Source organism: Solea solea, chromosome 18, assembly GCF_958295425.1.
Source record: "Solea solea chromosome 18, fSolSol10.1, whole genome shotgun sequence".
NCBI lineage: Eukaryota > Metazoa > Chordata > Actinopteri > Pleuronectiformes > Soleidae > Solea > Solea solea.
In genome coordinates, this window is record NC_081151.1 from 11,429,434 (window position 1) to 11,454,174 (window position 24,741).

A 24,741-nucleotide genomic window follows, 5' to 3' on the forward strand; every position below is an offset into this window, starting at 1 on the left:
AATAAATAAAAATAACAGGCCTGTACTGCAAGATCCAGCAGATCCAGACGGAGTGAAATCAATCTGTATGAGTGTGTCAGTGAAGATTAGGTAAAACGATGCAGAAATTATTACACAGCACATTTGCTCCAATGTAAAACTGATATTCGTTAATGCGGCATGGTGCAGGAGACTGAAAAACAAACCTCAGCTTTGGCATTACAGGCAACCATCAGTCATAAAATAGAAATGACAGATGCATAATAACTGAGGCAGGAGAGGAGGTTGAGCCTATAATAGATGAGCAACCAATCACATTCCATTATCCATATGATAGAAAAAATTGTAGGTTACACCATCTGGTGTTTGGTGCCCGAGATTAAAAGAGCAGGTTGAGCAAAACTTGGGGAAATATGCTCATTGTTTTTTCTGCCAAGGTTTAGTTGTGAAGCGTGGTGCAAAGCCAGAATTCTATCTTATCTTAAACTAGCTTGAAGAGTTTTTGGTGGGGGGGGTCCACTGAACTCACATTAGTCCTATGTGGTGTCATTGTTGTGTTTCTTAGAAAACAACAGTGTCTCCCCACACTCTTGTCACAGTGAAATTGAGAGGCAACAAGCAAGGAAATGTAAGGTTGATCAATGGAACTGCTGTATCAGCCGGGTCACTAGTGAAACACCTGGAATATCTTGGCACATTGTTTCACATGAGTCATGTAACCATTTGAAAAGTTATTTAGTTCTTCAAACTATCACTTGGAGGTGAAAGGGACGGTAAAGTGGTGTTGTGTAGCAATACTTAATGAGAACAAGACCAAATGTGTTTTTCAAGGGTGCAAGATGCCATGGTTTTATGGAGATGCTGATACTATGAGGGGAATAAACCTGCTCTGTAACATTTTGCATTACACCACAGTAACAATATGGTAATATTATGATAATCATGTTGAAATAGGTACATCAAATGATGGTAATATCATCTTATTTTTATATTACTTCTCATATTATAGTTTGGTATATACAATGGAAACTTTGTATATAGCAATTATTAGTTATTACTGCACTATTCCCATTGTTATTACCAAGCTGGATAATGTGTTAAATAAATAAAATAGTATTACCTTAATATTGCCTTGTTATTACAACATTACTATTATACTATTAATATCTACAACCATGCTGTTAATATAATATAATGGAAAATATTACCAAATGCTCAAAATATGGATAAACTTAAGCACATTCATAAACAGAAAATGATTATCATTATCCTTATTTCCTCATTTTTGCTTAAAGTGTCAAATGTGACTGAGCTGGCTGCTTTTTGACTAGAAATAGTTACACACCGCATGCTTTCCCGTTTGTGTACAGATTAAACCAACAAGATAAAATACTGTAATTTGTGACCTTTAGAGCTGCTAATTGCCTCCCCCCTGAAGCTTTGTACTTCATGCGCATATTGAATGTGGTGCGGTATTCAAATTATCAGCTAAATCTCAGAAAGAAAGTAAATAGGTAAATATGTGATTTCCAGTGATTAAATGTATCATTCACCCTAAATTTGCTAATTGAAGGTGTGAGGAAATATGAATTTGTTGTGCAACACTTACAGTAAAAGTGGGAAGAATGTGGCATTCTGCAATATGTAAAACCACCGAGCCTGCAATAATTAACTGATTGTTAATGAATTTTCAGCGGTTTTTGATGGTGAAACTTCATCACTGAAATGAAGACACCAAACAATGCGCAATGTGATTGGTAGTCACTGTCTCCATGTAGATATTTCATCACCAAACATCTTCTCACTGTTGCTTTCGAAAAGCTGCACCGACCAGGGTCTCCCATTGAGGTCTAAGTAAAAATTAAACTCTCTTCCTCCTCAATGATACCAACATCCAAATCCATTTTCTACCACTTTATCCTCCACATGAGGGTCTCGCAGGGTGCTGTGCCAATCTCAGCTGACATAGGGTGATATGCGGGCTACACCATGGACAGTTTGACAGTCCATTGCAGGGCCACATGGAGACAAACAACCATTCACTCTCACCTATGGTCAATTTAGAGTGTCCAATTTACCCAATCCCCATATTGCATGTTTTTGGATGGTGGGAGGAAACCGTAGAACCCGGAGAAAACTCACTGTGCATGAGTTTTCCACAGGGAGAACATGCAAACTCCATGCACAAAGGCCCTTGTTCCAGCTGTGTCTAAAACCCAGAGTGCTAACCACAACACCAACCGTGTGGCCATAACACCAACAACTTCATCAAATTCATTTATTTTCATTCAATTATCAAAACAAAAAAACACAGCACAGATATATGGAGACAAATGAACAAGCGGACAGAAAGATAAACTCTTTAAAATGATACAAGAGACAACTGGAGGATAGTGTGTGATTAGTTGCCATGGAGGTAAGTGAAACCTTCTGCAGGAGCATTAGTTACAAACAGTGTGTGACTTGTCAAGCTACAATTAAAAAGAGTTGAGCAACAAGTATAAACCAGGTTTTAATGTGTCTACCATCTTTAGAATTAAATACTCTTATACAAACACACACAAACTCATTGTGTGGTCCTGCAGATGAACATGAACATTTTTTTTCATAATGTCAGCTCTCTACAAAGTCTTTGTCGTTGCAAATGCTCTGTACCAAAACAGTGACATCAATGAGCTCTCCGCTCAGTAATTATCACTTTGTTAAGTGAGGATGTCTCTTCATCAGTGATTAAAGTGTCTAGAGCAAAATGGAAAGGAGCCAGACTGTGTGTTCTAAGACACATCATGTCAGAAAGCTGTCAACTTCTACTTGCTGAGAAAAGAAACACTGCTTTGACTCCCACACCATTAATTCTAACTGGTCGCCCCTCCTTGCTGGCCTTTCCTGAATAGGCTGAGGGCTTGACCATACGAGTGCTGCTCTGGGACCATGTCAACATCGTCACACTCCATCGAGCTCCGCCATCAGTTCGAAGGCTGAGTCAGTGGAGCCAGTCCTTTACATAATCTGTCACTGCAAGAAGGACCCATTCACTCGCCTCATTTCACAACACCCAGTTGTATTTCAGCTCAAAAAAAATGGCAGAAAAGTTGCGTGAACTGTACTCTCCCATCCCATTTAATTCCTCTTTGATACTTTGGAGCATGATCCACGTCACATTACCCTGGATTTCCACTGGACGCGGAACGGCCGCGGAACGGCCGCGGAACGGTAGCCGTTGCAAATCGCTTCCATTCTAATCAATGTGAGCATTCCCACCGGCCGCGCTGCGGCGCGGATCAGCAGCGGCCCAGAAGCGGCTCGCCGCGCCGCAGCGCTATCGATAGGAATCAGTTCTATTTTTTCCGTTGCCGCTGCTGAACCTCGTAAATTTCAACGAAGCAGATCGCACAAGACAGGAAGTCCGACACAGTATCAAAGTAAAACACTTCCGCCCCCCTTTCAAAATAAAACACAATACGCAGGTCACAACTTCACCTCAACGTTACGTCATAACCGGTGCTCCCAGGTCAACAGTCATTTGATCCGAGGGTCTCGGAGACAATGGACGACGAGAGACTGATTATGGAAGTGGAGAAATGAAAGAAGCTGTGTTGTTGTTGTTTCCTTTATACACACAGTCTATCGCGGGATCTCGCGTCCGTTCGAGATTATCGCGCGATCTTCCGTGAATACCGCTGGCTCCCAAGGCTCCGCGCCGCTGCCGTAACGCGCCCGGTGGGGATTGACGTTTGGGAGAGGACGAAGCAGAACCGCGCCGCGGCCGTTCCGCGGCCGTTCCGCGTCCAGTGGAAATCCAGGGTTATAGTTACAAGATCCGCAAGTCAGAATGATAAAGGAGAGACAAAAATGGCTGTGTCCAAGTTCACTGTGTAACCATTACATAATCTGTCCTAAGGCCTGTCTCTCTTTTTTTTTTTTTTTTCATACAGCATCTTTCCTGTGATGGTGCAACAGCCAAGCGTTTTTATAATGAAATGCCTGTAAGGTGACAGATAACGCCGCGCTCATACTTGTCAGTCAGCAGCTTTGCCCCATAAAAACCTGAAGTGCGAATCCAGAGTACATGACAGTTGAGTCAGGCTTTTCTTGCGAACGGCAGACAGGAACGAAAGATTGATTTGTACGTATTCTCAAAGTGCTTGCGTCGCTACAGAGAGATTACATATTATTGGCCCATTCACTAACCCTGACACCCACTTTCATGATGCATTCGGCATTCGCATTTAAAAGAAACGATGGAAGGTCTGAACCCTTTATCTTGGTATTTGCTTACCCCTAAAGGTCCAGTGTGTAATATTTAGGAGGGTTTAATAGCAGATAGATCAATGTTCAATATTATTGAACATTTATGTTTGTATAATCACGCGTTAAAGCTGCAATGCAATGTGTAACTATTTTTGTGATTGTTGATGTTATTATTCTGCCAAGTTAACATTATTTGTATGCTGGATCTTTCATCTGACAATGGGTTCTGTCAAGCAATACTATCAGACCTGACTGGCCAAAGAAGAAGTGTTTATCCCATCAAACTGCTAAATGACAAGAGTTTTACGGGCAGTGGGCACTTTGTGTGTTTTCAGTTATATCCCAACTAAGGCTGGGTGACCAAAAGCTGTATCTCGATATTTTTTAGCTAAATGGCAATCTATGATGTACATCTCAGTATATTTTTCTGTAAAGTAATAACAAAAAGACAGTTCAACACAAATAATTATGCAGACAATAAATGCTCCTTCAATAAGATAAGATAAGATTAGGTAAAGTATGTTATGGGGAGGAACTACTATATACTGAACTTGGGGGGGAAGCAGGAAAGGATGAACTTGATTTAGAACCTAAACATAACATACATAAACAATATCGATATAATGATATTGTTCAATTCTATATCTCGTAGAAAAATCAGTATTTCTTAAAATCTTGATTGCAGCCACCTAACTTCATTAGCGCAATGTTGCTGTTGCTGTCTCAATTTGTCTTGACATAAAAGAAACCACTTCCTTTGTGCAGTGTGAGAATGTCACAAGGTGACGTGATATCTAAACACCGCTATACTGTGAAACACAGAGAGACTCATATGGAAGTGACTTAATCAGCAGTGTGAACTCATTTGACTACACAACATTAAATGTGTTTATTAGGGGTGGGTTAAAAATATCAATTTGGTGTTGTGTCATCGTCCCTTCCTTCCTGCCAGCGCAAATATTAATATTTTAATTCACAAATTAAGGCACTGTAAAGTAAACAGTCCCTGCCAGTTTCACCCACCGGGCATCACTACTTCATGTCTCTGTTGCGGTACTGCTCAAATGAATGAGGGAAACTTGGGCAGAAGTTACCTGGCTGAAGAACAGGGAGTTTACAGTGGGATAAGCTACGTTAAGAGATGCCCCACCCACGTTCAATACATGTCGTGAATAAATAATCATGCATTTCACGGATGTTTTGTTTTGTTTGATTTCGTCTATCACCATACGATTGATTAGCAATCAATTGATGATCACAGAATCACTGTATCACAATATTATTGGTATCGTGGCCCATGTATCACATGAGGAAAGGACTTTACAGAGGAAAACATCTTTGACTGGCCCTGGTAATATATACCCAATGTATAAACCATAGAAGGGAGGATATGGCAGGGAAGAGGAAATATGGAGAAAAATATGAAAAAGTTTTTATATCATTTCTGCTATGCAAAGGCCAGCATAGTCTCCTAACACACTTGGGGAGAGGGAACTGTGAGAAAATGAGCACTCTGTCTTTTACACTTGGCACAAATTCTTACACACTGTACCTTTAACTGAAAAAGAAACTATATACTACATCTGGCTAATCTCAGCTAGTGTAATTTGGAGATACACACAACCAAAAGGCAGACAACAGAAGGGACATTTTGGTACATAATTGGACTGACAAACCACTGCTAGTTTAGCTCATGATTTACTATGGCACCCTGCTGATGAGCCTTACAGCAGAGCCCGTGCAGCTGTGAAGCTTTAACAATGTCCATGCATAGTCATTTTTGGCATAATGGAGAATGGTCTTATCTGCCGGGTATTTGCAGGTCAGCAAAAACCTTTACATTTATGAACCTAAGTAAAACTCTGCAGTGCTATTGACAGCAGCACCGCCCAGTGTGTCATCATTTTGATTGAGCGCCAGTGGCACTGCATCACTGTGTGAATACATGTTCTTTTTCTACTTAGCACCACAAGAGCAACCACCAAGGTCAGGTTGTGGTAGTAGGACATGGAGAAAAGGTGTGTGTGTGTTTGTGTGAGAGAGAGAGAGAGAGTAAGAGGGGGGGATGTATGTGGAGTTAAAAGGACTAAGGCCAGGGTCGTGACTTGATTTCATGGAGTCTGTGCAATCAAGGCAAGGTCAACCTGGTGTTGTCCACTGGTGTTGAGCAAAAAAGTATGAGGTGCTGATCTTTTTTTCATTCCCCCATACTGCACTGCTCGTGTGACTGCTGTAACTGCTGTCTCCAGCTCACTGTAACAGCAAGATCAGACAGAGGAGGACAAGGCCTTGTGCTGCCTGAAAGCACCTCAGTGCTCCCTAGTGGACATGCAAACATGAATGAACATACACACAGAGGCATGGACATGACAGTACACAGACACAAATTAATGTGGGCACATTGTGTGTATGTGTCAACAAATGGCCAGTCTTGTAAACATGCACAAATATCTATCTAGTTGTGACAAGATGGGGAGTAGGCCCAGCTAATACATTATATACTGCATACAGCATCAGTGGTATTGATTCTCTAGAATAAATTGTAAAAGCCCAACATTACGATCACCACACATGAATTCCACATACTGTATCTGCAATTATCCTAGTGCTCGTCAATATGCAATAGACTCAAGGCATGGTACATCAAAACAGCACGGTTCTGTGAGAAAGCCAGGGTTCCTCAGGTTTAAAGAAAAATATTGACAAGTTGTTATATGTGCAAGGTAAATGGGTTCAGAAGGGGAATTACAACAAGCCTGTCCAAGATCCTCAAGTGTCCAACTGAACTGAGTGAGCCTGAGGCTACAATACTGAAGGTAACCACACATGTGGAGAATAAATGGAGCAGCTGGATAAAATAATACCAAGGTCACAATTAAGTATGAAAGGATGTGTGGTATTATGCATCATCATATGAAAAGCAGGTATAATTTGTTGAGTGTGAATTTCCATTATTATTAGAGAAAATCGATAATATTTCATGTGAGCGCTCTAGCTGGCCAACATATTGTGTGAGTGATTTATTCTGCTGCGTGTTGAAGAGGGCAGCATGAGCTCAGCTGGGAATTTGCGTCCAGATGAAAGTGACGAGAGTGACAACGAAAACCATCCTGAGAAAACAACGGATGAAGAAATTCTGAGGCTGTTCAACTCTGACACCAAAGGAGATGACTTCAGTGGTTTCACTGTGCAGGAGGAGGAGGAGGATAGTGACCAATGACTTTCTTGGTAGGCTACTGTTTACAAGCCGTGTTACAGACACCGTCTTTCGTTAAAGCCCGTGTAAAGTTCATTTGTTTCAATGTAGGCACCGGCACATTTTTTTTAAATTCAGTGGGTGAGGCTTATATTTATGAATCCATTCATAAACAAGTTTATAGGTTAAACTAAGCAAGCTGTTGTGGTTTCTATTTTAGTTTATTTAAAAAGAGTTTCTACTTGCTGTTTCTGCTCCTCCACCCCATAATGGTGCCATGGATATACACTTGTGGTGCACCTAAACTTGAAGAAATAGGGGTCAAAAATGTGCAGTCCTTGTTCTACCCTGACATTACCACTATCAGGCTTCTGCAGTTACATAGTTAGTATTTTTAGGATATGTTCCCCAGCCACAGTTTCCTCGCTGGGGTGTGCTGGAGACATTTCTGGGACAAAACGCCACGGCACAGACATTAGCTTTGGATGAATGCAACAATATAAACCTTATCTTACGGTGGTGCAGTCACTGGCAACCAATAACTCTTGGAAATGTGCATATGCCATGGAAGCATGGTATTACCAAAACAAGCCAGACTGCTACAAACAACACCAAATTATTTTAAATGACGCCAGAATTTGGGTCTCTCAATCCTGGAACATCATTCTTCCCACAGAATAAATATTTCATGAACTTCATTGTTTTAAACTGTTTCATTTGCAAACAATTAATGGTTGAAATCTAGTCTAAATGGGTTCTAACTGTCTCATAAAAATACACACACTACTCTAAAGATTTTTTTTTTCTGAAGTAGCATTAATGTGATCGATGGGCATATATAACAAATAGATACTGAACAACTTTTATTTAGAATGTATTAACATTTCTCAAAAAGCATCACTATATCTGCACTTGCCATCTCTCCTGCCTCTCCCTCTCTGTCTGCTCTCCAGTGAATTTCAGAGGAGCCTGATGTTTCACTGGGCCTCTTCTTGTGAGGTCAGCTGGTCTTGGCTCCTTCTGCACACAGGGCAGAGGCCAGTCTGATGACCAAGCCACCTGTGATGGCAGTCGGGTTTGCTGAAACAACTAGGGGCAGATTAATTGCATCCAACTCTTCCTCGATATGCAGTCAGTGATACAAGCACTCAAAATCAATACCCAAAACTCCCATCCTGTTTTTAATTCATTTTGCCTGCTTGTGAAAAAGCTCATGTTGGCCACACACTAATCAGTGCGGGCCCATGTTACCTCAGATGCCCTTTTGATTAAAAGATTACATAAATGTTTTGCTGCAATAAACACATTTATTGTGAAACATCAGTTTCCATACCATTTTTACTTGGTTATGATGCACATTTCCACAGAACTAATGGTGCAAATTGTACAGAATTTGGGTCTCTCAATCCTGGAACATCATTAAAAATGTACATTAATATTTACATTAAAAGTAGTTATATTAATAGCTTTTTTATGTAATATAACCATACAGTGCAACTCCACAGAACAGTCATAGGCAATAACTTGGAAAGTGTACATTTCAGCTTTGAAAAGAAACAGCAGAGTCTGAAGAGCAACACGGATCCTGAGAGATGTAGTCATATCTGCAGTGTATAAAACAGCTTAAGATTTGTATCATATCACATGGCAACCGTGTGTAAATAAAGTAGCTATAGACCTAACACTAACATAACTAGTGAGGAAATTGTGCAAATAGAAGGAAAAACAAAAATGCAAAATGCTGGTGTGAATACAGAGAAGTCAAACAAGGAGCATCAGTTAAAGTTAGCTTATACGTGACAATCTCTGCCTGTTGCTAACAACTAATGAACACACTGTAACGCTGAAGCTCACTATTGTACTCACTAACTGTAGCTGGCAGCCCAAACTGTCTCAGAAGTAAAGAACTTGAAACATAATATAACCTTTTTCACAGGTTGGCTACGAATCCTCTTGACAAATACAGTGACTCTGACATGTAAAATTTGCACCACATTGGGGAGAGAATAAGATAACTCACTCTTCATTAAAGCGGTCTAATTATTGGCAAAATGGCAAGTATGAATGCATGTTGCTTTAGAAGGCCTGCCTCAAATTAGCGAAAGTGATTGAGCAGAGGGTAGGACATCACCAGAACTCTGCCCCAGCTGAGAAGATAAGCCATTGAGGAACTGCTTACATTCACTTCCACTGATCTCAGCAACTGAATAAGTTGTGTTTCCATCCCCTGAGCCAGTCCAAGCCACTGAGCATGTCTGAGCTTTTGCTTCAGTAAGCCACAAACCCATGGCACTGCTGCATCTCTGTCTGTGCAAACCCCTTACCCAGCATACATACACACACACACACACACACACAGACACACACACTCCAAATTGGTCATAAAACAGTGTAATCGCTAGTTTAACCTGGTTTAATTGGCATTCACTCCTAGGTTTTTTTATCGACTCCATCTCCACTTGGTGTTAGTGAGAAGAAGATCCAGGTGAACATGCTAATTTCTTATTCAGCTGCTTCATTTTTGGCAGCTTGATTAACTCTGTCATAATTTCCAGCACAACACAAGGACACACACACTCATCCTTCAGCTGTTAGCGTAGCTTTTAGCATGAGTGTATTAATGGAACCTTACTTTCTACACCTTGGTGCAGCGCTCAAAGCTTTTATTAGCTCCTGGCGAATTGTTTCACTCTTTCTTGCCACAGGAATGGACCGGGGTGATAGAGAGGACTGAACATGTCAGCCTCCACTTGAAATGTTGGATGGAGTGGGCAAGGATTTGGGGTTGTGCAGATTTCAAGGGATAAGCGGGTTCAGTGAGAAACTGCTCTTCTTCACCCTTTCATGGTGAATCATACCCCATTAAGTGGGTTTTGTCCTGTGACGAGGATGCTGCTGGCGCTCCTCAACAATCCTATTACAGATCATAAAGGGAGCTGGGGATGTGGTCTGAGAGCACTCAGGCTGCGCTCCTCAAAAAGCTGCCAGGCTTTGTGTGGATGGCAACTGTGCCACATCTGTTAATGGCTTTTTAACTCCAGGTGAACTTTGGAAGCTTTTCTTCTTGTCATGTTCCCATTTGATTCTTTGTGCTCAGTGGTTAACGGCATGGGGACTGGTTTGATTCGGCTCAAATGTTAAGATGTGTGAAAACCAAAGACAGTTTGACAACAGAGAAATGCACTTCACTGGACTGGAAAGACTATGGGTGTGTTCCCCTACCCTTCTTCTTTCTTCGTACAAATTCCTTCCCTTTGATTTTTGTGCTACTATCCTACCCGCTCTCTGAATATTGTAATACATAAATGCAATAAACCAAATACCCACTAATTCATGAAAGGGCCATTTGTTGTGACTAGGCATGCGATGATTTTAAAATTCTACATCACAAGTATCCTGAACAAATATTGATTTTGATTTCCGATATTGCAATGACTTAAAAAAATCACTTTTTTTTAACCTTTGAAGCTCACCGCTGTCACGTTCACATTTAATGCAGTAATCATCATGACTGCAGATTATTTTGAATACACCAACCTTGAGTCTGGAATTGAAATTTTAGACGCTGCTAGTGAATGACACTGTGGGCTAAGTACAGTATATGGATAAATTAAAAGAAGATACAGCGTCTCGAACATTCTTGAGCCCACACTTGGGCCAGGAGGGATGTCACAGAGATGAACTTTTCCCACAGGTAATAAAACATTTTACAGGAAAAGACATTTGAAGGCTGAGTCTCTGAACAGCTCTGACTTTCAATGTTACAGATATCGCTGTAGGCTACCTTTTTGTGGTGCAACGTATCACATTCATTACTTAATTCTCCTTCACAGTAAAATCAGTGGGTATACCTGGAGAACCCGCAAAAAACTAAAAAAAAACTAAAAAAAAAAATCAGCCGTCACCAGTTCACACATTGTGATATCAATGTTTCAAAAACAAAACTAGTTGGAAGAAAAGGAAAACACGCCCACCACCCTGGATCTCAATGTTAAGGTGTTTAATTGATCAAAATGATGAAATGAACACTTTGAGCCCTGTTCCAAATTGTAAAATGTTTGCTAAAAACTGTCATGACTCATGGCTATACTAACGGAACAGAAGATTAATGCACTGGAAACACAGGAATTTGCATCACTGCCAAGAATGAAGAAGACAAAGAAGAAATTATGGCCAAAGTCAATAAAAACCTGTCATTTAACTCGGGTTTAAACTGTTTTTTGAGTCAGGTGTAATGGGGTATTAGACTGTGAAGGCCCACCTCAGTCTAATTTATCCCCACACAGTTTCATCAGAAACGTCTGCACTTCTAACAATAACATAATATACTATTTCTAATTCAAGCTTTTGCACAATTTTAATATCAGTCTATCAGTGGACAACTTATGATAGCCATAAATGTCCATAAAAGAGACAATACTCCTTCACTCAAAGGGTGCACTCACACCAAATGCAAAGTGATTTTTTTGTGTTACATTACTCCCATGACTGTGGTCGCTGGATCATCCGCACTACTGGATATAGTCTCAGAATTGGCCCCCGGTCTCTCCCACGCTCACAGTCAGCAAGGCTGAGCCAACAAGTCTGTCTGCTGAGTCCTCGCTATACACTGTCTATACTCATGACTGCTTCCCACACCGTCCCAAAACCACTATCGTAAAGACTGTGGCAGGAACAATAATGGCTGGGCTTATCTCAGATGGAGGTGACACCTACGGACCTAAAGGGACAAAGTCCAGACTCACGCACTGACTGTGTCCAGGCCAGAAAACATCAATTAAAGCAGCTTTAAGAACCAGAAGCACTGCTCTATACGACAAGCAACCATGTCTAACATTTTTAAGAAATGTCATGTAAATTTTCTAACTTACACTCTCAGTTAACAGTTTTATCGTGCATGTGCAGGATAAACCTGCAGCTACACATGTCTCCATTTAGTTAGTTCCTATATGTGTTATACTTATTTACATTCACGTTTATCTAGAAAATAAGAGATTTGAGATTACGAGTCTGTTTTCATGACAGGCAGATATACTTAACTAAATAACCATCTTTTTAAACTGTATGTACTGTATTTTAACAGTAATGTAGTGTATTTGTTATTAAATGAATAGTAGGAAAGGGAAAATGCACACCTTGTTATTTACTTACAACTTAGCAAGGTAGATGTCCACAAATTGGCTCCGTGCTGGAATCCTGGGGTTTTAATTGGCAGACACATACGGAAATAGATATCCACATGGAGCCGAGTGTAGTAAGCAACTTTGGGAAAAATATGACCACTCACTTATGCACATTATTTACTTCTCTCATTATGGAAGTGGAGCATCTCAGGGAGTAAGTGTGAGCTTCACATTCAGCTGGTGTACAGTGTGCATTCATCTCCACACCTAGCTCTGAGCTAAACTTCTGTGCTGAAGCATTGCCATTAATCAAACAGGCAGCTCACAGGTTTTTTTTTTGAAAGAACAGGCAAGTGGCATAAATAACTTAAACATCAGGGGAAGCAGACAAAAAGACAGAGGTGAATAAGAAGTGAGAAGGGAATTCATAGCCAAAGTCACCTTGAGTCCATCTAATTCACAAAACAGTAACACAAGCATTAACCACAATGAGAGTGATTAATGTCATAAAAGGCATTCACTGCTATTTACAATGTCAATGTGTTTACATGTAACTTCCTGTTTGGCAAGCTTCGTGTTTTCATATTTTAGTATGGTCAGCTACAGAATGCAAACAGCTTGTCTTTTTGGGCAACAGTTGCACTCCCTGTGCTCTTGAGATGGAGCCAGATAACGTCCGGCCAAATAATTCAGAGGCTCAGGCTGCAAATAAAAGGATTTCTCACTTCCTTTAAGACCAGAATCCTCTGACCTGTTCAACTAGACTGACATATATGATTCAGGTTCAGGAGTAATCTCATTAAAAAGCAATAGTTCTCCAACCATCCATGGTGACACTGTGAAGATAAGTGGATAGTTGTTTTGATAGAAACAGAAAGAGCTAAGTATATGACCAATACAGTGTGCTAATCCTTTCACTTCACAAAAAAAGCTTCCAGGTGTTCAAATTGTGCATGCAGTAAATGTGGGATGATTCACAGTTGTGAAGCGGGGTAAATTAATGAAGCCAAAACCTGACACCACTGCTTCACCATTCCAATTGTAATAGCAGACCGACGATGACTGGAGAGCTGCAGCAGAAAAAGAGATTCATCCTTTCATTGTGAATCTCTCTTGAAGCTCTCTTGTTAAAAGAACTGCTCTGTCATGAAAGCCTGGCTGATTTCAGCTAAGACATGCACTTGACCATGCTCAGCGTAACTCGCACTATTGATCAGTGGGGCCGTCCTCATAGGCCTTTGGGGATGTCACAACATGCCACCGACTGCTTGACTGAATTGATCATAGAAATGCATAAATAATAAAGTGGGGTGCCATTCTGACTTCTCATTGATTTCCCCATTAGTGGCTGATTGATACAAGCTTTAAATGTCAGGAGCCACATTGATTGACACAAGTCCTTGCACTCACTTGCAAGGTAATGGCTCTTTTCCTGCAGCTCAGCACCTGGACAGACTAAATTAAAGGTCAGCAGGTGCACTGCATCATTGAGCTGTGTTTGGGCTGCGTTCACACCAAGTCTTTAAACACAATTTGCAACATTTAATAGCTCTAGTTCAGCTCCATTGAGGATGGTACCACTCTAAAATTATAGCAAAAAAATGCAAGAGGGTAAACCAATTTGTGTTTTTGTCTATGGCTGTTGCTGATCTGTAGAAATCAGTGGAGCCAATGATGAATATGCATGTCTGAAATGTAACACCTGAATAATAACAAATGATGCACAAAATTGCTTACCTTGATATTGACTTAACACTTATACTCTCTCCAATCGGACTTTTGTCCCTGCACTGCAGTGTAGAGCACTTAAATATTTTAATTAAAAGATAATGTGTCAACTAAATATTAAATGCACTGAAACAAGTCATGTCGAATAAATGTCAAATAAACCTTTTTTTTAGTTGGGTTTTAGTGACTCCACAGCATTTGTCGCAAGTGTCTGAGAACAAAAATGTATAAACATTTATAAACAATTGTAAAATAAAGTAAAATCACCCAATTGATGGAAACTATTCAATTCATGTAGATTCTTAAAAAAACCTGCACAAATCAGCCTGATCTATTGGCCCTCACAAGCCAAATGTCTTTCCTGCACTGACCTATTGCGCCTCCAGCTCATGATGTTACTTTGATCAAGCATTGAGCTCTCTTAAAATTTATAACTGGAATTGCGGCTTAACACTGCTACAACAATGCAGTGACGCTCAACGTGCTGCAACTGCTCATCAGTTCAGTGGCAGAGGTGGAAAGTAATGATGGTGTAGTTTGGAAGAATTCAGCTCAGAGGTGAAAGATGATGCTATTTAATTATTCTTGGACATCTATTCAAAGTCATTCACGCAGGATTTGTTGCTTGCTGTTTTCTAAAACTTTTTGAGGTCATTATATCTTGTCTGCCTCAATTAGGAGAGTGACAGAGAGAGAGAGAAAGGGCAGCCCTACTAGGCTGAAAGCAGAGAGCAAGCCAACAGAAAGCAGTGAATCAAATACGCAATATGGCATTTTCTACAGGTTTGAATGAACAAGGCTGCTGGAAGGTTTAAGTCTAAATACAGACATGAAATAAGACAAGAGCAGCTTATGTAGTGAGGACCACACACACACACATTCATGCGGCAGCGATTACAGATATCAATGTCGTGTCAAGTTCATTCATTCATTCGCCTTATCCTCCATATGAGGGTCGTTGGTTGCAGGAGTCAAAAAGGCAGGGTCATGTATGTGTGTTTGTCATCTCTGTAACCACAACGTTATCCAAGCTACAGGCGTCCTGCAGCAGTCTTTGCGATGGAGGGGGTTCACTAGGCGTTGCATGTGAGCGGTCCCTGATACCTTTGAAACTCTGGAGTGTCATTACTGTTGAGTTATGAAAAAGAAACCATGTGTAAACATTGCTGTCTTGTTGTCTCATGCACAGTTGTGCATACTGGTGTTATTCTGTACACCTGTTGAATAATTTACAAGAGCAAAGGTCAACAAACAGCCACATATTGAAGAAGAAAGCGTGTATGACTCTATGTTTGAACTTAATATTAAGCAGTGCGAGCATTAAAAAGAAAACCCAGTAAACCACGGCACCCCCTCGAGACTAATATGCCAAGTAGGAGACAAGGGATATGCATTTGGGATGAGAGAAATTAAAAGTGTATTCATCTCTCATGAAGGAACCTCTTCCAAACAGGCCAGAAGCAACAGGGTAAACAAAGTACCAAGCACATAATCTATCTTCATAAATTTCCATTTGTCTTTTTTAATGATTCAGAAAAAAAAAAAACAATATTTGCCTAAAGGCTAACACACACGCAAGCATGCGTCTCAAAGAAACAGCAGACTGCTGGGGATTCTTAAGCAGAACTCGTGACATTGTGTGTTTGCTTTTGAGGCAAAGCTTCGGGGCAAACATGGAGAGAAAAGCCCAAACTTAAACAGTGGCTGCTCTCAGGTACGACAGTAGCAGTTTTTTTACTTGCTAAGCCTGTTTATCAAGACACTCTTTCCAAGTAGCTTGCAGAACAACATGAACTTAAAGAGCTCATAGTAGGTATGTGCAGGTTAATGAAGCAGGGCTCCCTCATGCACTTCCTCCTGCTCCTACTGCTGAAATCATTTAATGATTCTCTTACAGCCTATTTATGGCAGCGCTTGGTGAACATAACAGAGGTTAATAAAGTAGAGGTCAGCCCTTTATCACACCTGCCCCTCTCCTACACTGTATCTCATAGAAACATTTCGCATTAATGATCTCCCCCATAGGGCCCATAGGGTGAGTAAGTATAAATGTACTATGCAGCATTTAATGCTTTGACTCCCATAGGCACACTTGCCTGATCGTCAAATTATTCCAGTGCCATTGCTGGTATTTATTTCATGCTAATAGCCAGCATCTTACCGGAGGCTGGAAAAAACAAGTGTAGCGTACACGCTACACAGAAAAATGCCAATCGCTGGCCAATCAGGGTTGTAAAAATTTTTTCTGTTTTAATGACATTTTCAACCCTGAGCTCTTTCTACCACACCAAGCAATCAAAGGGCAAAGTGTGAAACAGCATTTTCATGTTTTTGGATCAGCTTCCAGTGAGTCTGAGATCCTACATTTTTTTATAAACAACATCACCTGTCACAATCATAGAATTAATTTTCTTGAACATACGTGCATATAACATAGACTACATGGCATCTATGTTCTTTACAGAGTTCAAATAGTTAATGAAAATGAAGCTAGTGAGCATATGTTGTGGTATCTACTGTATGTATAAAATCAAATCAAAATGATGGTTGAGAATCAAAAAAGTTTGCAAATTCAAACATGTTACATGCACATCTTTTGCTATCGCTACCAATGGTATCGTTAAAGGGATAGTTCAGGTTTCTGAAGTGTAGTTGTAGGGGGTATTACAACATTATCAGCATAGACTTTGCAAACTCACTACCAAGTGCACCGCTGTTTCAATGAACCAGTGCGGAATATGTTGGCCACTTTCTCCTCTGTACAGTCTTTTTTAATTTGCATCACTAAGCTAAATCCAAACAAAGGTCTGGATGAACAACTATTATGTGCCATGATGCTAAATCACTGGTTTTCTCTGTGGACTTTGGTGCAGGGGGAGAGAGAGATAGATTTACAAACCTGATGGCTTTCGAATGGTAAGATATCATTGACTTGAGCAGGCATAGATTTGATTTGCTGAGCTTTTGGTGCAGTCAGCCTTGATACTGTGGCAATAGCTCATACATCCACAATTAAAAAACTGACCTATACCTTTAACAGCTATTTCCCCACCAGTCCAACAGAAGGGTTGAAAGTCATAAGTTGTTTCCAGCAGTCGAGAACCACACTGGTATCCCTTGTGCTGTTTCTATTTCTATGACTTGTTGGCTTCTTCTGAGGTTAGCATGCTGGCTGGTCACTTTACAATAGTGAGTCACTGTAGCATTCAGTATGTAATGCAGTCTACAATGCAATCTATAAGGTAGTATAATAGCCTGTTGTTAAAACTACCACCTGCCTCCAGCGACAATCCAACATTTTGTTGCAGAGAAACCAAATGTTGCATGTAAACCTACTACCTACAACCCATCAAGTGCTGTTCAAGGTCAAGACCACAGCATTTATAATCAAATCAAAGATTCAGATTTAATATTGATCACTGTTAGCTCGGAATCACTCATTTTAGTAACCATAATTATGATGATCCCATCCTCAGTTAATATAAAGAGCGGGTATTACGTGGACATATTGCCAGTCTTTCACAGATTAAAGCAACACCATGCAGGATAATGTTATTTTAATGATACATCAACTCAAAACAGGTGAATGACACCTCTGTCAAAGCCTGAGGAGGTCTGCATCGCCTGCATTGGCACTATATAACTTCTGATTCAAGGTTCCACGACTGAGAGCAATTTCTTACTTTAACAAGTACACAATGAGACCTTCACCCACTTGTGTGTCCAGGTCATATGTGACCAAAATTAAAGATTTAGAGAAGAGAAAGGGAAACATAGGTTTAATGTTTTCTTATCAAAATGATATTATATCTTCATTAACAGCCTGTTGACTACAATAAAGACAAATCGGATGATGTTGTTTATTAAATGTCTGTCTTTAAAGTTAAAAATGTTTCTGTGAGTTAATGGGTCAAATTAAAAGAGTATTTATGGCTTGACTAAAGACCAACACACGAACAATACTTATAATAGTGGCAGTTAAATCCCAATAATCAAATAATAATATTGTGTAGTAATGTTGAAATTGTGACCAGACACGAGCAAAGTTTTTTTTTTTCAGATTTCCATGTGTTAGACATTGATGGAAAGCTTAGAAATCACACTTTTGGAATATGTAAATATTCATAAAAACATATTGACTTCAATAAAACTGTAGAGACACAAGTTGACGCCACCAGCCATAGCTAGATCTCCCAACATCACACACATGCACACACACACACACACACACACAGTTTAGATTCATAACACAGCAGATTCAAAAATAAACCTGCTCATTTCACTGTATAAAGAAGTAATTGCTCTTTTTTATTAAAATGATAAACCTTTTTTTATATATATGATTATCCTTTTATATATATATATATATATATTTGGCTGCTGTGTTCATTAAAAGAAATTAAGTGAATAAACTGTGGCTATTTTAAACAAAAAGGGCTGTAAATTAACTGGGTTATATGTCACATACAACATTTTATTAGATGATAAATATTGGTGGTTTTTTGAGCCACAGAGGTGAACATCCTTTTTCAAGAACAATACAGTGATATATTAAACAGGTTGAGGTACTATGTGAGGGGAGCCCAACCTTTCCGTTTTTACTTCTATGAAAGTAATGAAGTGAGTGCACAAACCAAAACACTGTTGACCACAGAAATGTCATCTTCTTGAGAAACTGCCTTAAAAAAAAAGGTAGACAACCATCGGCATTTGCATTTTGTGAATGCCAACTACTTTTTTTTTTAACTGTAAAATGTTCTTCTTTTCTTTTGTCTGAATACTAAGCATACAGCAAGAACAGCCTCTGACTTGTTTTGTTCTTAAGTCATGTTTAAGAAAGAAAAAAAACTTAAAGCATGCTTATCAGGGGAAATTGTATTCATTAACTGTGCCATGCAAGGGATCAGGTTCAATTTGTTGCAAATGCTGGTAATTCATGCAATAGGAGACAAAGCTGCTTCTGTGAAAAAAAACTGACTCAAAGAGAATGCTGCTTTCCTCTTTGCTTTGGGTTTTGTACTACTGATGCTGTTACTTGTCCTTTCCCTAGTGAATTTGGACAAAAAAAATCATTCACATAATGTGGTTTCAATGTGGTTCATCATTATAAGACGTTTTCAATGAATGAATGCTTTTGTGTCGGTGCTGAAGCTCCCTTCAGGAAGTGTTTCCTTGCTCCTCTGAGCTTCTTTAATGATTAAAGACTTGATCAGTTCCTGGGTTGTGTGAGGATGAAGGATGGGTGAGATAAGAAACACAAGAAATGTTCATGGAAGTAATAAACAATTGATGGCAGCCTATTAATTCAAATGAAAACTGCTGTCTTTGCACTTCCTTGCCTTTAACGCTGCTTAGATTAGTCTGCATTAATGAATGAGCTGAAATAATATCTTTATACTCTGCTGGTTTTAGGATACAATGGATTCTGGTGATTGAAAGTTTGATGATGCACAGTGTTTTCAGTCAGCTTTGTGAGGGATGATCAGAGTTTTGCAAAAAAGCCTTTATCGGCCCACACTTGTATGATGAGTTGCTCTATAGCCACTTTTGTTACAACACAATACTTGCTGTGAATATCCACTATTATACCAGTGAAAGAAAGGACATAACAACTCCAGCTTCCCCAATGGCAGTTTGTAGAGGACTATAGTAAAAAACTGAATATACCTGAACAAAATATGTTGTTTCCACAACAACGTGTTTTCGGATCAGACAGAAACCCTTGTTGATTTAACCGTCCTCATTTTTCATGTTTCAGGTTTGGTTACTCAACAAACATATGGACACCAGCTGTGTTGTTTGAGTGCCTGTTGGAAGCTGCTTTGGAAATGTACATTACATGATAAATTTGATACTACAAAAGCAGTCTGATTTTTTTTCCATCTTCTTAGTTTATGTAGTCCCAGAATAAACTTTTTTGGAGGGTAAATATCATGTTTAGGATTAAACTGTTGGCAAGGGCCAATATACAAGACTTTTGTTTTCTGTTCACACAATCATTTACAGATTATAGTCTTATAAACTTTACCCCACAAGTAGCAAGTATTTTTTTCTAATCTCTAAGATTTGGGTTGACACTGTTTCCAAGTATCACGTTTGAATTAACTATTCCCTCCTAGATATTCAATGTTAAGGTTTGATTTTGAAGTACTCCAGCACCATGGACAAAAATAAAAAGTGGACATAGTCATCTGGCTTTCTGGTTGAGCCCTTCACTGGTTGCAAAAGTAGCTTTCCTTGATTTATAACATCAGTAACATTTTCCTGGAGAGTTAATGATCTCAATCACTAGTTTCAGCTCTTTGTCAATAGAACATAATGTCATGAGTGGACACCAGTGTGATTGACAGCAGGTGACATCTGTAAACGTCTGGTTTCAAAAAGTGACATGGTGGTCCATGTAAAGAACAGAGAGCTCAGGACAGAGAGCTGCATTTCCAAAACAGAAGCTTTAAACCACCAGTCAGAGACTTTGGTTTGTTTCTAAAAAGTTGGTCTGCCAATCATGAATGCTGTTGCCCAATACAACCAAACTGCTCCACTAGCACTCTACTACACTACATTGATACAGTAATTCAGCTAAAGCGGTGACACACACACACACACACATACAAAGAGAGAGCGAGCTGATGTCTTCACTATAAAACCCAAGACAACATCCCCTGCTGGCTTCCACCAGATAACACTAGCAGCTGTGTTGTTGGGTTGCCTGCTGGGAACTGCTGTGTGTTGTTGCATTCACATGCTTCTTGACTACAGCTAAAGGTGTGTGCATTTCTGCATGAATGAAAACAAACCTGTTATAATATGCATCATCTGCTTATAAATTTTCAACCAGAAATGTAACATAAATGACTTTGTAGCCACCAAGACATGCCACGTCGCATGGAGTCAGTTTCTTTAAGTGTGCATTTGCATGTTTGTATAATATGTGTACACATGCCTGCAGGTGGGGTGGGGGCGCTGCTTTGCCTCTGTCTGATAAAATTCAGTGTATTTTTCTAGGCCAGCCTCCCTCATCAAAGTGATTAAGCAATTACACTGATTGTGCCGATGCTAAAGAGAACGAGAGAAGGGACCCTCGAGTATTGAGTGCGAAAGCTTTCTTGGAGATAACAGCTTAATTTGTGGCTAATCAAAATAAACCCAGTTCTCTCACATATCCAACCTTCCTTCAAGCAGTGGGAGGCTCAGGGAATTTGAAAAGGTATCGTTAAGGGGGAGCCAGTGAAGGATAGGATGCCCCTGCTGAGACACTTTCTCAAACTGGAATCACATTGCATGTGGGCATGTGTGCATGATGCAGCTCTCTGCTTCCAAATAAAATAATAATTAACATAGAAATAATAATGATACCAGCCACTGAAGATGTTGCATATATGCAGAGTGGATCCAAATAATGAAATTTAGGGAATCAAATTAACTGGCAGTTTGTGGTAACATTAATAATAAAACATGAATCTGGAGAGTTCGCCTGATCACAGCACCCAGCAAACAAAACACATGAATCCCAGGTCATTTACCTCTGACACACACACTGGCTGCAAAGGATGTAATTTATCAATCAGACATTTCTTAACCTGCTTATTTTTGCCACAGGGAAACAAGTGTTGCATATCTTTGCACACACTGGAGCCAGCATCAAAATTTAATCACAGCACAACTTGAAACAGAAACACTGTGTCTGCATGAGCTACATGGAGGAGGCCTGCTGAAGATGCATGTGTGTGTAGAAGAAAAAAACCCATCATTTTGGATGGTCATAAGATCAGTCTTAAGGTTTGGATAGAGTGGGGATAAGGGGGATTAGAGTGGGCTGAGCAGCAGGATCGTTTTACTAATGAGTGTCCTCAAACAAAGCAATGCATGTGTGTAGAGAGAGAGAGAGGTAGATGAAGAGGGTGAGAGGAACTCACCCTGGGATGATATCTGGAGGAAAAGACGAGGGTCTGCAGCGCGTATGGCCGCGGCATATCGATCCCCGATGCCGGGCTCCTGTGCCTTTTTCTCGGGCATGAGTCGGACTCTAAGCCGGCTTCCCCCTGAGCCGAGCCACCACTCCAGAATAGATGTGAGGTCCATTTCCAGAGTAACCACCGGATCCTCCTCGTATACAGACAGGCCCCCGCATCCCGTCCTGACTATATCCTCCCCGATTTCCACCACTACTTGACTTGACTCCCTCACGCTCAGTTTCAGAACTTTGGACAACGGCCGCTTGAAGAAGAAGGGGAGCTGTCCGTCTGAAGACATGTTCCTCGGTGTTGAATCTGTTGCAGACTTGGGATCCACAAAAGTAGCTAGGATTTTCTGCAAAGGTACGCAGTGCATTTGTAACTTGGCATGCACTGTGGAACATCCGCTAAAAGTCTGGCAGTCGCCGTTCAATGGCCTCTTTATGAACTCCGCCAGGAAATAGCGCAACAGAGATGGGACCACAAAATCCACAGCCACCTTTCTCCTCTTCAGCCTGGAGTCCAGTGTTTGGTTCTGGTCTTTTTTCCCACCAGTTTCACCACTATAACCACCACCGCCGCCGCCACCGCTGCTGTTGCTGCTGAAGCCGGCGGAGGTGAGATCCATCGCCGCCGTGGTTCTTGGCGAGGCGCACTGCAGCCCAGCGAAAAATGCCGCAGAACAAACAAGCCAAAACAACATCACAGCTTTCATGGTGACATAAATTTGAGTGTTTCGTCCAAGAGAAGTATCTTAATCCCGCCGTTATCTGCCTCCTCTTCGCTCTTCACACATACACAGCGCAAAAACCACTAAGTGCGAAATCGATGATCCTGCGGGTCCGGCGTCTCTTCGTCGGTGCGCACTCGTATGAAGACGATGGGAAGTGAGGATTTTCACATTTGTTTGCCCGTGACTGATGCTGTCCTTCTTTTTCCGCACATGAAAAGTACCATTGCTCCTCTCTGGTCCACACACACACACACACACGCGCACGCGCGCGCACCTAAAAGACAATGCGTTTTATCGCCCTGCGCGTCGCTCTCCGGGACGCTGATTGATATGCCGCTCGGGTGCGCTCCGGTTGCTTTCAAAGACTCCCTGTCTCTTGGCACAGTTGAGACGGCGGCACAAGTGGTCTCTCTGTCAGCTGCGGGATGCAGCGTCGCTCTCCCTTTCTTCTTCTCCTGGCTGATTAAATCATCAATTCACACTGAGTTTGAAAAAAACCAAGTGTCCATTAAACTTTGTTTTTATTTTATATGTTGTATAGTTGTTGCGGCTGGTGCATCTCAGCTTGGTTGTCTGTTGTGTGGGTGCAGCTCATGTGGACAGACCCACGCAGCTGCGGTCGCTCCTGTCGTGGCAACACACGCGGTTAAGTCACTCACCCATCTGACGTCAATATAAGCAGTTTCCTGCGAACACGACTCCCTTGAGAAGGAGCCTGAGCATCCAGCGTGGGAGCCTCCGCCGTCATGTACCCGTCTGATGCGCCCTCGGCGCAGCCGTAACGGTGCCTCTGTGTCCTTATTGGGATTAGATGTGCCAGGAGGTATATGGCAGCACCGCTCCACAGTTTGTCTCTCGTGATTCTCTTTCTCTTCAGTGAATCACCGAGCCTTTGTGCTGACTGGAAATTGGATTGGATTAGTCGCACTCCCCTGGCTGTGTGCAAAACAAATAGTTTCAAGGGGAGGCCATTTGGGTTGGAGCCCATTTGGCTTTGTTATGATTTAAGTGCACAGGCCAATATGTCCTTAAAACATCAGGGAGCTGTCTTGCTATGTTGCCAGTTCATTTGCAACACAGTCCACGCTACACTATTTAATTAGGAAGGTGAATCAAAGGGTCAGTGTTTGGGGGCAATGGGGAAAAACTGCCAGAAAACTGCGCCCCCTAACTTAAAGCACCCCCACCCCTTCTCTTTCTCTCTCTCACTTTGTCTCTCTCTCGGTACAAAAGTTAGTCGGGTGAGACACCCGCTAGATGGCGTCAGTACATGCTTGTGGTAATTCACTCTCCTCACTTCCAAATCCATTAATGCTCTAATTGCTCCAGAATGTTTTACAGTGTCTCATTAGAGCCTCGTCTATATGGAGGAGGTTTAATAGGGCCAGAGCAAAGGTTTTTTTTTTTTTTTTTACAAGTGGAGGAATCATACAATCTTGAGAATCATGAAACAACTTTGATATAAATGTCACAATATGTGTGACTTGCTGTGCCTATTAAAAGCCAGACTGAATGTTTGAAGTAACTCATTACACCATATCAGTTTCAGTTTAGGTGAAAATCATGTACACTTGAAAAACAGTGATGACGGATCATGTGGTGCTTTTAGTCCATAAAAATATTACACTCTATGTAATTTGTATTTCATAATATAGCTCCCTTTAAAGTAATTTCCTTTGACATACATTTTAAAGCACTCCCACTGGGATCTATTGTCAACAGGTTTTAAACTCACCTTCAACTGGAATATCAGCATCAGGAGAGAAAAAACTCAAC

At 40.8% G+C, this 24,741-nt stretch overlaps 1 protein-coding gene across 3 annotated transcripts in view; it reads right to left on the reverse strand.

Moving 5' to 3' along the window:
• The window catches only part of alk (ALK receptor tyrosine kinase), a 350,840-nt gene extending 326,379 nt beyond the window's left edge, over positions 1 to 24,461 (reverse strand). For 2 of the 3 annotated variants that reach the window (XM_058615376.1, XM_058615375.1), the window contains exon 1: positions 22,194 to 22,423. In XM_058615376.1, coding sequence (XP_058471359.1) covers positions 22,194 to 22,359 — 166 coding nt within the window. In that variant the 5' untranslated portion in view covers positions 22,360 to 22,423. Of the gene's footprint in view, positions 1 to 22,193 lie in introns of all 3 variants that reach the window. The other variant, XM_058615374.1, reaches the window with a different exon arrangement.
• Between the last annotated feature and the right edge of the window lie 280 nt (positions 24,462 to 24,741).